Source organism: Benincasa hispida, chromosome 8 (assembly GCF_027475165.1).
Source record: "Benincasa hispida cultivar pf3 chromosome 8, pf3_genome.v1.1, whole genome shotgun sequence".
NCBI lineage: Eukaryota > Viridiplantae > Streptophyta > Magnoliopsida > Cucurbitales > Cucurbitaceae > Benincasa > Benincasa hispida.
In genome coordinates, this window is record NC_143485.1 from 8408635 (window position 1) to 8426477 (window position 17843).

Here is a 17843-nt window from a genome sequence, read left to right on the forward strand (position 1 = left end):
TGTGATCCTTGATCTATCTAATGACATCTACAAGGCCGGATTTGTCCTATGTTGCAAGTTTGGTTAATAGGTATATATCTAATCCTGGAAAACACCATTGGGAAGCTATCAAGTGGATACTAAGGTACCTATGCTCCTCTAAAGAAGCTCGAATCCTATACAGATAGAATGATCCTTCTAATGATAAAATATATGGTTATGTGAATGCAGACTATGCGAGAGATCTAGACAGAAAGCGTTCTCTATTAGGGTATGTTTTCTTATGGGGAAATAATCTAATAAGCTGGAAGGCTAGTCTACAATCTGTTGTGGCTCTATCAACAACAGAAGCTTAATTCTTAGCTCTATCAGTAGCAGACAAGGAAGGAGTATGGTTGAAATGGTTACTAAACGATTTTGGTATCATACAACCCAAGGTAAGGATCTACTGTTACAATCGAAGTAAAATTTATTTGTCTAAAAATCAACAGTTTCACAGTAGAACGAAGCAAATTGATATTAAATATCATTTTATTCAACAAGAAATTGAAAAAGGGGAAATAGAGGTAGTCAAAATACATACCTCCGATAATGCGACAGACATGCTGACAAAGACCGTCCCTCAAAGCAAACTTGGTCGTTGTTTGGACCTCCTTGGATTTGAGCTACTTAAGAAGGGTTAGCTCAAAGTCAGCTCAAAAGAAATAGGGAGGTTTACTGAATGCTTAAAAATGTGGAGATTTTAGCAGAAAAAACAATATAGAGAGTGTAGAAGAATAACTTATCTGTTAGTGTTTTCTCTGTTGTTTGTTGTAACCACCAACTCACCTTGAGCGTGCTTCTTTATAAATAAAAACCTACATATAAAAGAGAAGAAAATCATAGTGAGAAAGATGTGAGTTCATTCTATAAATTCAAAAAGAAAAGCAATAAAGTGATACCCTCCCTTTTTGCACAATGGACGTAGGCTTCTGGCCGAACCACTTAATCTTCTTGTGTTACTTCTTCCTCTCCAACTATATTATTGTTCATTCTTGCATTTTCTACTCGATTTTACTTACATGCAGGTGAATCTCTGAGGATTGAAGCTCAAGAACCTCATCCGTTCTTCAGATACTCTCAAGAACAAATAAGAACAAGGAAGAAATGATCTCTCTCATAAACCCTTTAGACCTCTCTGTGATTTTCCCACTCAGATTGATTAACAATCTGAAAAGAGTATTTTGATCCAGCTGGTACGTGGCAGAAGAGAGTCGTCATCAGGCTGGGAATGATTCTTTCCTAAATCCACTAACTCAGCAGGCGTGGGATGGAATTTTACTTTGAGTTGGGCTGTCTCCAAGGTTCACGTTGGGCATGTAAAGAAGTTAAAGTTAGTCCATTGGGCTTTCAACTAAACTCATACTTAGGTTTCTATTGCAAAATTTGGCAACCAAAACTATATTCAATTGATATGATTTGATCTCAATATAAAAAGTTTTAGTGAAGGACATGAATCAAAAGCTACATGCAATGCATGACTCAAGGAAAATTGATTATTAATCTGAATCTTCTATAATCTCATTCTCTTGACATCTAAATTTCTTTCAATAACTAATAAACATTTTCTATTTTCTATATCATAGTTTCAATGCAATGACCTAACACTACTAGAATAATGATAGCCTTTTATGTTCTTGAATATGTATCTTGATTTTTATATGACTTAATTATACGTCCATTATTGACACCTATTCATGTGGAAACTCATGATATTGTTCTCAAAATCCCATATTTCAACAAAATTCAATGCTAAATGACAAATTATTTTAACACTAGAGGTAACCAAGTTGAAAAGTTCACCAACTTCATCAATCAGAGAAAAAAAAATCCAGACATCATGGAAAAAAGTATAGGATATAAACATTACCAAACACTGGCATCAACAACAATCCCAATTGGAGTTTCATCAAATGCCTTCAGATCCTCTATAAATCCATATGCGAAGGCCTCCCACCACAAGCTTCTTGATTATAGGGAGTATTGAAGATGATGCATCATTCCAAAGTGTGATGTTATCACTGTAATCCAACAAACAAGGATCATATCCCATCGACCTCTTGTGCCAATCATTATTACACTACTACAAAATCTACATTACTTGACACTTGTAGTTTTTAATTACTTGATGTTTCTGTGGAAAAAATGTCAAGTAATATGATTTTGGACAAAAAAAATGTCAAGTAAAAGGGTTAAAAAAGCAAAGATTGACGGAATATTTTGGATATTTTCATGCTAACCTTTACTTGACACCATTTTCGTGTCAAGTAATATAGACATGTTTCACGTGTCAAGTATAAGAAGCTCTTACTTGACATTTTTTTCGTGTTAAGTAAAATATAAATAAAAAAAAAATTGCCTAATAATATTTTTTTTTCTTACTTTAATGAAAAGCCCTAAATTTATTATTTCATTTTCTCCAGTTGCCGCATTTCTCTCCTACCCCAAACCTTGGTCGTGCAAAAGGTTGTCCGTCAGTGGTGTCGTCTGTGGTCGTCCGCTACCGCTGAGATCCGCTGCCAATGGTGTCGTTCAGTGGGTCGTCCACTGCCGCTGAGATCTGTTGCTGGTGGTGTCATCCGGTGGGTCGTCTGCTGCCGATTTGTTATCCGGTGGGTCATCCGCTGCCACTAAGATCTACTGGTGGTGTCGTTCGTCTGTGGTCGTCGTCCATCAGTGGTGCCATCGGTTCGTGGTGCCGTTGGGGTTTTTGTTATCCGGTGGGTCGTCTGCTACCGTTTAGGGTTCTACATCGTCCGCTGCCGCTGAGATTTTCCACTATCGCTGGTTGTGTTGTCTCCATAGGATTGTTCGCTACTGTGAGTAAGTATTTTTTTTTATATATATTTTTTCAAATTAAAAAACTGAGTTTAGAACTTTAGTTTTTATTTTTGTTATGTATATGTTTTTTTTTAAATTGAAATGTGTATATATTTGTTATGTGTATGTTTTTTTTTTAGTTTGAGGATGCAGTTTGTAATTAGATTAGATGATGCAGTTTGGGGATGCACTTACGGATGATGTTTCTTTTTTTTAGTTTGAGGATGCACTTACAGATGCATTTTTTTTTAAATTTGAAGATACAGTTTGTGATTAGTTTGTGATCCTCAGTTTGTGATTGAGGATGCAGTTTTTTTTTTTTATGTATGCAGTTTGGAGTTTTGAGTTTGGTTAGAGTATTGTAATTAGATTACATTGGTTGTTTATTATTATTATTGCTGATATTTTGCTGATCTGCTTGGTTTTATGAGTTTTTGTGATTTTGTTGGAATATAGTGTTTGATTATTTGGACCAAATTTTGGTGGGTTGTTTATGTTTTAGATGTTAATTTTGCTGATCTGCTTGGTTTTATGGATTTTTATTTCTGATTAATAAATTTTCAAGTGTTGAGTTAACAAAAGAGGATTTTATATTAAATCGTTGTTTTATTTTATATAATTTGTAAGCTAACTTTGCTTGAGTTTTTTTTTCCGGTGTAAAGTTTATTTCATTGTAAATATTATATTATACTCTTTGACGAATGCAGGGCAATGACCATTTTTCAGTCTCAAAAAAATTTGCAAGACTCGGAAAACTACATTCTAGAAAACAATAAAGGTAAGTATAAGAGCATTGAAAAAATTAATAGAATGATGTTTATTTAATGCATCTGTATGATATGTGTATTAATTATTGGCTTTGTATTGTAATATCCTTTACAAGTGGGAACTGTCGAATGTGGGTATTACGTTATGAGATATATGCGAGAAATCATGACTAAAGAGAACAATATTATAACAGATGCAGTATGTCTTTAAACTACTTATATATATTGTAACAGTATAGATAGTGTAAATAGTAAATAAATATGTATATCACATTTTCAATGTTTTATAAATTGATACGAGGAGCTCATACTCGCAACTTGAATTGGATGAAGTATGCGTGGAATGGGCTGAATATTTAGGTCGCTATATCTGATGGACTTCCTATAAATTGTGTATGTGGCTACATAGGAATGCCCAAAACTTTTTTTGTGTAAATGTTTTGTTCAACCATTATAGGTTATATACTTCAAAGAAATGTGTGGTGGAGGATAGAATTTTAGTCTTGCGATTTTTGGAATACATAGCACATATAGATTTGTCTTACAATTTTGGAATTATCATATATTGAGGTGGGTTGATAAAGTATATACTGTTGTATGATTCGCCTCGTAAATTTTGGAATCGTTCATATAGACATGAGTAATAGAAGAATGAAATTGTTTATTTTAATATTCTCAATTATTACTTTGGATATATTGGGCTGATATGTAGACCTGAAATATATGTGCAACTGTTTAGTTGATGAAGTTGTCTTATTGGAACAAATGTAATGCAAGAAATGAGAAATAGAAATTAAATTTGAATGTTTAATTTGGAAAAAAAAAAAGTATAGATGACATTGGAAATGTGTCAAGAATTACATTACTTGACCATTATTTCGTGTCAAGATAAAAATATATTTGACAAATAAAAAATGTCAAGAGTAATCACAATAATAAGTGTCAAGAATTAATACACTGGACATGTCATTAGTGTCAAGTGAATTATATTTCTTGACACGGAAATTGTGTCAATAATTATTTCTCTTGACGTTTTTACAGTATCAAGTTATGACATTATACTTGACAGTCGAATAGAAGACATTTTTATTAGCGTCAAGTATACCTTCTACTTGACATTGGAAAAACGTAAAGTAATCCAATTTCTGTAGTAGTGTTATCGATGACGTTTCCGAATTTGATCGACATTTGAAACATAATGGAAATTCTCTTGCTTTCAAATTGCTAGAATCAAATGTTGATCGTTGTGTCGTGGATAAACCCACTGTCTTGAAAGCAAGATTGGCGCGACCTTGTTGCTAAATCGCCAAAGTCAGTTGCTTCCCAAGGTTAACACAATTACCGATCTTTGACGTGCACTCATCAAAGAATGAGTTGGAATCGATAAAAAATTACTCACAAAATAGTAGATCTAGAGAAGAAAACATGAGAAAGAAGAAAAGACGAAATCTTGTTCGTCTCTTTTTTCAAAAACTAAAAACACCTTTTAAACGAAAAATAATTGAAGAATAAAAATTGTTTCTAGAATTAATTGAAGAATTAAATAAAAACTGTTTTTACAAGTAATTGTAGAATTAATTTTTCACTAATTAATTTGTGGAAATCATTTAAATAGACAGTTACAAAATTGTTAAAAACTTCTTTTTCTTTTGCTGTGGGCGAAATGTGCAAAGTCATTCCCAACATTCAATAGGGTTACAATACTCCAATTGAAAGCTTAACATAACTACAACCTACTATAAATATATATATATATATCATAACTCACATCATTTTTAAGTATAGACCGATATACAAAATATAAGTAAAAAAACCGAACCAAATCAAACCTAAAAAGTAGAACAAAGTCAACCTGAAAAAATATATCTCCATTTCAGAGGGAAAGAAAGCTACATAATTGAAGTTGAACTAAGATAAGTATTTCAAAGTGAGTGAAATTACACAAATTAATAGATATTGGTCCATTCGAGTAAAAGAAAGCGAAAATTAAGCAAGAAGGTAGAGATTTTGATTACTCAATATTTGTGAAGGGAAATCATAATACCAACCATGAAATTAAAAACATCAGTTGTATTGCAAAGTTAGCCATATAAATTAAAATAGCTTGCCACAACACCAATCACGCCGCACAAAACAAATTTTTGCTTAAATTTTCGTGGATAATCTAGGAAGCACATATACTTCTAATTGTATAGAGAATTGGTATCAAATATGGATACGATACAGATACGTCTAGATATGTGGTAGATATGTGTCTGATACGTGATTTAAAGTATCTGATTATTTTTTTTTTTTTAATTTTCAGATACGCGTATCTGCTTCCAGATACGTAAAGGGGATACGTGGTCAATTTTTTTTTTCAAATTTAAGTCTAACCACTTAAAAAGCCCAACCCACAACCCATTTTATTTTGGGCTAGTTGCATAAATAGAATTCAAGCCCAAAATAATAGAATATGTAGTACAAGGATAAAATAATTGCATATATAAATAAAAAAAAAATGGTAAAAGACTAAAAAACCCATGTCTAGTCACCATTTTATTCGCTTCTTCCCGATTTTCTCAAATTAAAATCTATCATTGATAGCAGCTATCAGTGATAACACTGATAGTTGCTATCAACTGCTATCACTGATAGCTTCTATCAATTGCTATCGATAATAGTTGCTATCAGCGATAACTTTCAATTTGAGAAAAATTAATACAATATTGAAATATTAGCTTTTAATTTGCTATCAATTATTAGTAGCTATCATCGATTCACGTTCATCAATTGGAATCAACGTTGAAATATTACTACTTAAGGTTATTAGTAGCTATCAATGATAAATTTATAAATAGTGATCAATTTTGAAAGAAAAGCAATAACTTTGATTACCATAGTGGTTATCACTAATAATCTTTTATCATGGCTATCACCGATAGCAGCTATCAGTCGTTATCACTGATAGACTTTCATCAATTAGAATCGACCTTGAAATATTAACACTTAAGGCTATCAATGATAGACTTCTATAACTGGTTATCACCTTTGAAAGAAACTCAATATATAGATATCACCTAAGTTTTATCATTGATATCGCTAACATTACTCATATTGTGGTTATCAGTGATAGCTTCTTTCACTGATAACATCACTAATAAGATGCTATCAATGATCTCATTGATATCATGCTATCAGTGATAGTTCTATATCACCGATAACGTGCTATCAGATAGCTTCTATCATCAATAACATGCTATTAGTATTAGCTTCTATCATTGGTAACATGCTATCAATAGTAGCTTCTATCAATCATAGCCACCGAACACCTTTTTGCCCCTTTCTCATCCTCCCAAATATTTGTAAGTCCCTTCTCTTTTCGATGATGCTTCTATCACTAATAAACATGCTATTAGTGATAACTTCTAGGCATTCCACTTATATTTTAGTTCGAGATTCAACTTTATTAATTAAATTCACTAAGTTGGCTATCAATGATAGATTTCTATAAGTGTCTATTAACTATGAAATATAATCAAAGATTAAGCTATCAATGATAAAAAAATATTAGTGGCTATCAGTGATAGACTTTCATTTTCTATTTATATTTATTGTTTGTTATAATAATCAAACTTGATGATTGGCTTGTTGGTGTTAAGTCACTTATGAATTGAGTACTTTCAAGTCATGCGTATGGAACTCGGCCTCATAATTCTTGTGAAAAAAAAGGGAAGGAGAAAAAATTCAAATAAAGGAAAGAAAAATTTTAAAAATAAAAGAAAGAGAGGAAGCAAAAACTGAAGAAAAAAAAAAGAAAGAAAATTAAATAGAAAAAAAGGAAGCAAAAACCGGACAAATGAAAAAAAAAAACTAAACAAGAAAAAGTAAGGGAAGAAGCAAAAATCGGAGAAAAAAGAAAATAAAATAATAAAAAAAATAAGGAAAGAAGCAAAAATCGGAGAAAGGGAAGAAAATAAAAATAAAAAAAAGGAATAAGCAAAAACCGAAGGAAGAAAAGAAAATAAAAAATAAAGAAAAAATAAAGAAATGAAAGAAAATAAAAAAGAAAGGAAAGAAAAAGAAAGGGAAAAAGAAGGAAATGGAAGAAAATAAAAAATAAAGGAAAGAAGCAAAAATCGGATAAAGGAAAGAACAAAATAAAATAAAAGAAGAAGAAACAAAAACTGAGTAAGAAAATAAAATGAAAAAAGTGAGGAAAAAAGCAAAAATCGAATAAAAAAAAAAATAAAAAGACTAAAAAAAATGTGTATAATAAGATAAGACAAGGAGGGCAAAATTGGAAATTAAAAAAAAATCAAAGATTGACTAGTCAACTCATCCATATTTGCAAATATTTTAAAGATGTAATATATTTTTAAATTTTTTCTCTTATTCTACTATGTACTACAAATATCCTTTTATTTTAGTGCATGCTTAGGAGAGATTTTAAAATCATCAAAAAAAAAAAAATTTTTTCATTTTTAAAATCACTCAAAAACACAATTTTAATTACTCAAAATTAATTTAGTTTTCAATTTTATACTTTTAAATACAATTTTCATATCATCAAAATTAGTTTGAAGAATTAAACATGTTTCACAATGATTTTGAAAATGACAAAAGTGATTTCAACCATTTTAAAATCACTTCCAAACATAAAAGTCCTCTTAAATTGAGCAATCCAAAACAAAATAAATTAAAAATGATAAAAACATTAAAAAAAAAAAAAAACTGAAACATAATTAAATCTCCATTCTTCCCTCTTTCACTATTTAAATCATGATTCACACCCCCTTCATCCACAACTTCATTCTTCAAACTTCATATTCTATTTCTTTCCTACCATCTACTCTCGTTGCTCAACAATCACTCGACGTTACTAGATTTTTTTTCAAGTTTTAACTCTTTTCATAAATATATTTTAATATAACTTGAAATAAGTATTATAACAATTAACTAGACATTATATGTGTGTGTGTATATATATATATATAACGTATCTTCGACGTATCTGTATCTTAGTTTTTTAGAAATTAACGTATCGTCGTATTGTATCGTATCCGTATCATGTATCCGTATCTGTGTCTGTGTTTCTTAATGGGTAATTGATCAACACAGTAAATAAACTTATTACTCAATTTCAATTAATCCAAATAAGAGTTAACATAATTCTAAGAAGAATGGACTGTGTTTGAAATACATTTTCAATTGTTTCATTTAAAAAAATAAGTCATTTGGGAAGAAATTGGAGTATTTGACAGCCACTCAAAATAACTTTTCAAGTGTATTTTAATCAATTTTTATAAAACGTGTTTAAATATTTTAATCAATTCGAGTGTCTATCATGACACAGATAGAGATAAAAACAAATAGTAGTTTATTGTTGTCTATCGTAGTCTGCCACAAATAGACGGTGATATTTTGCTATTATTTGTAAATATTTTTAGTAATTTTGTTATTTAAAATAAAATTTCAAAATATAAAGAAATAATAACTCAAATAACAAATTCTTCGTAAAAGAAAACCTCGCCATATTGAACACCTTCTACAATCCAATTCTAACACAAAATTAGTGTACCCATAAACATTCATATATCATAATTACCCAAATCAATCATACATCCAATATTTGATACAATCAAAATGTTTTATTATTGAGATATTATGAATTTCATAACAAGTAAAATAAAAATATGGTTTAATAGCCACCATCAACTGTGTTGGAAAACAAAAGTAGAATCGATTCTCCTCAATATATGGTTGATTTGATTCGAAGTTGAATCTTTCTATGATTGATTGGTTGCAAAGGCCTAGCATTGGTGTCAGAGTCCTAAACACATAAATCAATTCACATTCAATTATATACTCAGTTAAAAATCACTTTTTATTTATAAACTTTCGTAAAAGTAATATTTTTGTTTCTAAATTTTATTATATAATAATTTAGTCATTGTATTTTAGAATTTATATTGATTTAGTATTTATTGTAAAATTAGTGTTAAGGTTTTGATGAGATGTCTTGTATAAATAAATCGATAAACTAATTAGAAACTTAATATTTTTACCAAATATAAAATCTACATCACAAAATAATTAAAATTGACATTTAATTTTGACGAATTTTTTCATATCACGGACTGCTTAAACTTTCATGAAAGTAACAATTTAGTCCCTAAATTTTGATTTGTACGATTTAATCTATGTACTTTCAAAACTGAATTACTAAATTTTAATTTTGTTATATGAACCAAACAGATAATTTCTAACTAGTAGAATCAACATTTTGTACAAGATAGATTACTTGCTTTATTATTTTTAAATATGTTTCAAAAACTAAACCAAAACTTGAAAACGAAAAAAATAGAGTACCTTTTAAAACCTTAAATCTTTGTTTCTAAGATTTTGCTAAAAATTTAAATGTGATTTTAAGAAAAGTGCAAAGCATACCAAGAAATAATTGGAAAGAAGGATATTAAAAAACAAATATTATTAAACGAGGTCTTAATTTTATATTATATTTTATCAGATGAAATTCAATCCAAATTCTAATACCAAAGTAAAAATCAAAGATTTGTTAGGACTATTAAATGGAACCTTAAAAACTATTTCACTTACATCATGAACAGCCACGCGCAACAGCTTCACTTGTTCGGGTGCGACGGTCCTAACCTAAAAAATACAAAAGTTGATTAAGAATTCAAAAAATTACAAATTTCATAATAATTGTGAAGTATATACATAGAGAGAGATTTTGGTGGAAAGTACCTTCCTAACAATAGTCCAAAGAACATTTTGAGAACATGGTGGAACTGTTAGAGACCCAATATATCTATAATATAAACTACTTCGCATCTTCAATAAAGATGGATCAATCACATTGAATACTTTATCTTCATGTGTATCTGAAATTTCTTCCAAATGTTCCTTCATCTAAAAAAAATGACGAGAAAGAGAGTTGGGTTATGAGTTCAGAGAAATTACATTCTATAGCAAATAGCAATCAAATTTTTAGGCGAATTTTTTTTGACTTATTTGCAAAAAGGTAAAACCTAAAGACATACGCCTAATTTTTAATTCTCTCTTTTTTTTTTTATATTAAATTTGCAATTGCCACTTGATCTAATTAGATAGGTTTTAGTTTTAATTGTTTAACTATTTTTTATCTCTCATTTATTTTGACTCGAACAACAAGGAGTTTTGAATTTCGGTATGTATTTAAAATCTTCCATAACTTGATTGATCATAATTTATTAATTTATGATTTTCTCGGTTGTACTAATAAAATGAAGTATCCAGGCTCCACTTAGAAAAAACTCAATGTTGGCACGAGCTGACGACAACCATGCACCACCTATGGCCTTCGGCATCCCCCTCCTTGCGGTTAAGGTAACGACTTTAGGTAAAAAAATGTGAAAAACAAGACAGGGATTCTCTACAATGACACTGTAGACCAATTGAAAGGGATGTAGTAACTATTTTTTATCTCTCATTTATTTTGACTCTTGTTTCCTTGTGAAAAAACACGTAAAGTAGCCAACAAGAGAGTAGCTCAATTGACATAGTATTCGTAATATCGACTTCAAGATTAGAAGTTCGATTCTCCCATCTACACTTTAATTCTAATACAACATGTAAAATAAGAATGAGGGGTAAAATGTGATACTAAAATTCTAATTAAAGTTTTAGGGACTTACTTTAGATAAAAAAGAGTCGGGCCGTCCAATGTTATAAAGAACTCCAATAACTGCAACACCTCCAGTTTGGCTTTGGTGCACCAAATGAGCTTCCAAAGCAAACTTTTTTCCGTTGATAGTGTGTTCTGAAGGTGAGTGCCAATGAATTTGTCTAAGAAAATATCGAGTTCTATTCACTTCCATATAACCAGCTCCATCACCCAATTTTAACTGCAACCATCACATGTTGTAATCTAAATTAGAATCAATGGTTAAATATATAATTTAGCTTAGAAATGGAAATATATATTAGGTTTCATTTTCATTTTCACTGTTGTAAAATTTTAAATATTATTTTGAAGTAATAAAACGTTCTCCATCCAATTCATGATTAAATCTTTTCAGAGTTAAAAAAAAAAATAGAAAAATTATTTTAAATAGTAAAACTGTTGAAAATATTTATAAAATATACTAAAATTTCGGAACTATGAATGATAACGTTGATAGATAGTGATAAACTTCTATCATTGTCTAATAATATCTCTAATTCAGTGTTCATCAACGTGTCATTGATAATTCTAAAATTTTACTTGATTTTGTAAATATTTTAATTTATTTTTCTATATTTAAAAACAGTCTTAAAAAATAAATAAAATAATTCTAATTTCCATAATATGAGTAATCTACCGAACAAATGTAGTAAGCTTTTAAAGAATAAAATCAATAAAAACCCGAAATCATTAAATTTTCACAAAAAATTAATTTTGAAGTAATTTTCAAAAAATAGAATCACATGAAATGATATAATACCCAGTCTAGTGGATCAAATATATTATTTCGTTAAGGTTTTTGTAGGTTTAACTAATTTGTTGGAAAGACAATAAAATATTAAAGCTAAATTATATTATCTTGTTTACCATAATATCATGACCTCGATTTTTAAGAGTTGCGTTAGAAGACTTATAGTCAATTTTGAGGTCGGTAAAATGAGATACGATTCGAACTCTCTTATGGAATAGATCGATAGGAGATTGCATTCGTCCAATCTTGCAATTATGCCATTCTCGTTTAAGATCTCCCCAATGTGCAGGTCCTTTCTCTCCTTCTTCATCATAATCAAATTCTTTCTGATCTTCTGCATATTATAAAAGACAAAGAAAAAGATTGAAAAGTGAGTCTCTCTCATCTTTAATTTTTCCGTACAAATATCGAATGAAATTTGGAAACTCAAGAAAACCACCCAAACTCATGAGCCATAAACTCCACCAAATATTCGTTGTTTTAAAAGTAAATGTAATCAAGGGTGGTTGCAAATATAGCAATTAGACTCAATGTATTAACAAATATAGTACAATATAAAAGTTTGCATATATAGCAAAATTTAGGTATAGCTATCGATAAAAGTTTATGAATGATAAAATTTTACTATATTTCCAATTCTTTAAATATGTTATTATACACTTAATTATGAGTCTTAAAAGTGCCACCTATTGTTATTACATTTTGTGAAATCACTTTTTGATTATCTAATAGAAACAATATAAACATCACAAATACTTTTTAACAAAAATAAAATTACATTCTCCTAAGAACAAAATAAAAGAAACATATATATAAATTATTTAAAATTAAAAAAAGAAGTTCACAAAATGAGTACGAACACAATGAAAATACAATTAAATAAAAATAAAAATTATTTAATAAATAGAAAGAAATTAATTAAGTAGTCATATCTAAATAAACAAAATATGATAATACTCAATGTCCCCTACCAACTTCTTGAGAAATTATAGGCCTTGAAACCAAAAGAAAGGCACAGAAAAATAAGCAAAACAACACATGAAAACTGAGCTTCTCCATCCAAACTTTGATTTCTTCCCTTTTAAGTATCTTTTTTGCTATAGCCAATAACCAAAGCAAGGTGTTTGTGATTTGTTGGTGTGTTTCAAAGCCAAAACTTATTGCATATTTATAACCCCCAACCATGAAGTGTGAACATCTACAAATACGAAGTTTCTGAGTTTCTTCCACCATCTACCAACGAATGGCAAATGCTTTTCCTTGTGTGGATCCTATTTAATAACTATCTTTGTAGCTCCAGAATGTTTCAGTTTTGATTTATTGAATCGATCTTATATTGGTAAAATCAAGAGACCTCACAATCTTAATAACATAGATGAACTCATTTCATTATCGTTGAGATAGAAATCCCATATTATATAATATGGTATCAAAGCCCATGAAACTCAAATGGACATTCGATTAAAAAGTAATCAAAAGCGAAGGTCCATTTCATCTACATTTCTTACTATGATTTGTATCTTTCTTAAATACAATTGTTGAATTTTTAGTCAAATTCCAAAAACAAAAATAATTTTTTGAAAGCTACTCTTTTTAGTTCTCAAAATTTATCTTGGTTTTTTGAACCATTGGTGAAAAATAGATAACAAAGAAAGAAATTTGGAGGTGGAAGTAGTATTCATAAGCTTAATTTAAAACAAAAAACAAAAAAAAAAAACAAAATAGTTACCAAATGGAGCCTAAGCTTTCAACTATTTTTATTTGTGTTCCTAATTTTCCTGATAAAAATATCAAAATTGAGATCCCGTTAAAAAATGATGAACACAAAGAAGTACCATCTTGATAAGACATGTGGAAAAATTAAGAAACCTTACCATTTTTACCATTTTGTTATATTATTTCTACAAAGTTTGAAAAAAAAGGAGAAAGGCGATGTGAGTTATTGGCAAGTACATATCATAATTAATAGACATTCGAAACCAAACGCTGCCATATGGTTTCTTTTATACAAATAAAGAGGGTGGTCCTTAGTTGAGAAAATTATAAAATTTAGGAGAAAGGTTATCAATAAAATATTGTAGTGTTTGTCCTCAAAAAAATAAAATAAAAATAAAAATGAGAAATTATTTTAAATGGTAAAACTATTGAAAATATTTACAAGATATAACAAATTTTTCGAATTATCAATGATAGACGCTGATAGAAACTCATAGACTTCTATCAGTATGTATCAGTAGTCTATTCGTGTCTATTAACGTCTATCATTATAGTTCTAAAATTTTATCATATTTTATAAATATTTTGATTTATTTTTCTATATTTAAAACCAATCCAATAAAAATTGTGGTGTCAACGAAAGGAGGAAATTAAGTTTTGTGAATATGATTCTTTGAGGTCAAAGAAAATAGAGAAAGGCTATCAAATGAAGAAAGACATAAAAAACAAGGATGGCTCACACATTTAAAGAAGACAAAAAACATATTATTATTAATGTGAGAATTGATACTTTTAGAAAAGGAGGTGGCAAAAATAAATTAATGTTGAAACTACAAATTTCATCCTTATAGTTTCTGGAAAGTTATAATATAATCTATATAGTTTTAAAAGTTAAAATTTGATCTCATGATTTAGTAAAATTTCATAAGTTTATTCTAATTGTTTGATAAAATAATTTTTAAATACAATTTTTTTTTTGTAGAGATTATTTATGAGAATTTTATCGAATCATAAAGATTAAATTCTAATATTCGTCTAATCATAAGATTAAATATGCAATTTAACCTTTTTTTAATATATCTCTAGTTTATCCTCAACCTTAATAATTTGTTATTAGTAGTTTATTTAAATTATACTTAAATAAAAAATCATTTCATAACTAATGAATTACTATTTTCAAATTATCTTACAGAGTAAACATCTTATGGTATGTCTTCCCTCGAAAGATGTGACTATTTCAATTGTCATAATAGTTTATAAATACGTGGTCTTCTTACCAATTTACAACTTCACAAAAATATAAAGAATTGTTCCTACAATGTTCATCTATTTTATATACAATTATTCACACATTGTAGTCTTCGTTGAATCATATAGTTAAAATGTTGCATTTATAATTTGTCCTATATTCTTCATGTATAGAGTAGCACTCAAAGCATGTCTTACTGGTTTTAGTGCAAGTGGGAAATTGTTTGGATTTGTATCCTAAAGTCTATTTGTTATTTTTTTATTAATTAATATTTAATTGAATTATTTTAATGCAATATTAAATTATCTATTATAGTAAAAATCCAAGAATATTAGATATTACTTTATACAGTATATTGTGGTTCATATACGGGTAGATCATGTTCAAGAAATAACTTACAGGGTCTATAGTATATGGATAAGGTTGGGTGTCTTGTCCTAGTGACATTATTTATATGACCCACTCTATAATCATTACAAACAATTAGATCCAAATCGTTCATGTGGAGATATGTAATTGGAGGTATTCTATATAAAGAGTTTGTATAAGACTAGACCATGAAATATTTAATCTTTATAAGTGTTTAATATTTCATAAGATGATCATGTATGACTCAATCTTAGTTTTGAGTGAGTTTTGAACTCTTGCATGTGAGGGCTCATACTTTGATTTACATGGGTGAGAGTGGCTCGAGTAATTGATTCAATATGTAACAATGAGACACCATCCTCTCATTCGTCCAAGAGGGACTTGGTTTATGATTGAACCACAAACAAATTATTCATTAAAGGGTCAATGGTACTTGAAGAGAAAGAGGTAATTATAGGTGTGAAACAAACATTTGATCCAATTGTAATTACGAACAATTCATGAATGAGTGACTTGCTTTTAATGATTATATCCATAGATGTAACTTGGCCTACACTGCATAAAAGTATAACTATAGGTCTATAGTGAAATAACATATAGTTAATGAATGAAGATTAATTAATTAAAAAGCTTAGTTAATTAATTTTACATCATTGAATCTTATAATCTAGAGGTTCATAGGATCCCTTTGCCAGCTCATGACATATAAACAAAAATTAAGTAATGTTGAAAGAATATTTGAAATGTTTGAACCAATATATGTTACCTTGAGGGAAAATAATTATTGTATGATACAATTAATATCATATATATATAAGTATTAGTATATTAGGATACATTATTATATATTTAATTTGAATAAGATTCAAATTATAAAAATACGTTTGGAACTTGAAGAGGTGTTTTTTTTTTTTTTTTTAATTTGGTTGTTTTAATTTAAAACATTTAATTTTCAACCAACTTGCTAACAGATATTTCATGTTTTGATTTAGAACTTTTAACTTGGCGGTTTTAACTCTAATGTTTTCCTATTTAGAATGTTAGGAGACCTTGAATTAAAACCTGTTTTGGGATTCATTAAATTAATTTAATGATTTTTTTTTTTTTTTTTGTTAACTTTACTCTCAAATTTTATTTATCGAAAAAATTGACTTTCAATTAAATTGATCTCGCATATATGTAGTAATAACTCGAATTAAAAATATTAGAAAGTCGAGTCTTTACTGAGATCGAAGATCCTCTCCTGCTATTTAATTTAATGTTTCATTTGAAAGGTTCTTTTTTTTCTTTTTTTCCTTTTTGTGATTCTAGAAAGCGAAATTGAGATTATATGTATTTTATCGAAGTAGAAATTTTATAATTATAGTTCTAATTTTGATACATATCAAAATACGTTTCCAATTCGTAAATAATATTTTATAATTTTCCAAAATTCGCATTAAAAAAGAGAGAGAGAAAAAGAAAGAAAGAAAAATAAATAAAAAACCTCATAACAAATGGGTTTGTATAAAATTCGCTACAATGAACTACACCTTCTAAAATATTTAGTATTCAATACAATTCCAACATAAAGTTAGTGTACCATAACCATTCATATATCATAATTAACCCAATCAATTAAACATCCAATATTTAATACAACAAAAATGTCTTTACTTTGCATCTTCAACAATGATGGATCAATCACATCATATACTTTATCTTCATGTGTATCTGAAATTTCTTCCAAATGCTCCTTCATCTAAAAAAATATATACTAGTTTATTTCAATTTTTATTGCTGTAAAACATCAAATATTATGTTGAAGGAATTAAATGTTTTTCATCAAATTTTCATAATATTTAATCAATACATTTTCATAAGACAATTTTCAAAAAATAGAATAAGATGAAAGGCGAAAATTAGAGCAATAAAATAAAACTTTTGGTGATATATATATCCAAAAAAGAAAAAGGATTCTAGTGATGTGTATCTAATATATTATTTGGTTGTGGTTTTTGGATGTTTAAAATCTTAAAAAATCATGGGTTTGTTCTAAAGACAATAAAATATTCAAGTTCAGTTGATATTATTATGTTTACCATTATATGACCTTGATTTTTAAGAATTGCATTGAAAGGTTTATAGTTAATTTTGAGATTTGTAAAATGGGATACAATTCGAACTCTCTCGTGCAATATATCAATAGGAGATTGTATACGTCCAACCTTGCAGCTATGCCATTCTCGTTTAAGATTTCTCCAATTTGCGGATCCTTTTTTTTCCTTCTTCATCATAATCAAACTCTTTCTGATCTTTTGCAAATTATAAAAGAAAAACAAATAGATAAAAAACAATCAGTAAGTTATAATCTGTCACTTTTAACTTTATAATATATATATATATATATATATATATATATATATTTCCTACCAATATTTGAAGTTATACTAACCAATTAACCATTAT

At 28.4% G+C, this 17843-nt stretch overlaps 1 protein-coding gene across 1 annotated transcript; it reads right to left on the reverse strand.

The window, feature by feature from the left end:
- Positions 1-9162: 9162 nt before the first annotated feature.
- Positions 9163-13217, reverse strand: LOC120082804 (alpha carbonic anhydrase 7-like). The gene is made up of 6 exons (XM_039038128.2): positions 13033-13217; positions 12178-12395; positions 11282-11491; positions 10353-10517; positions 10203-10256; positions 9163-9417 (listed from the first exon to the last, which is right to left on the reverse strand). Exons 1-6 carry the CDS (start codon positions 13118-13120, stop codon positions 9337-9339), a joined length of 816 nt encoding a protein of 271 aa, XP_038894056.1. The 5' UTR covers positions 13121-13217; the 3' UTR covers positions 9163-9336.
- Between the last annotated feature and the right edge of the window lie 4626 nt (positions 13218-17843).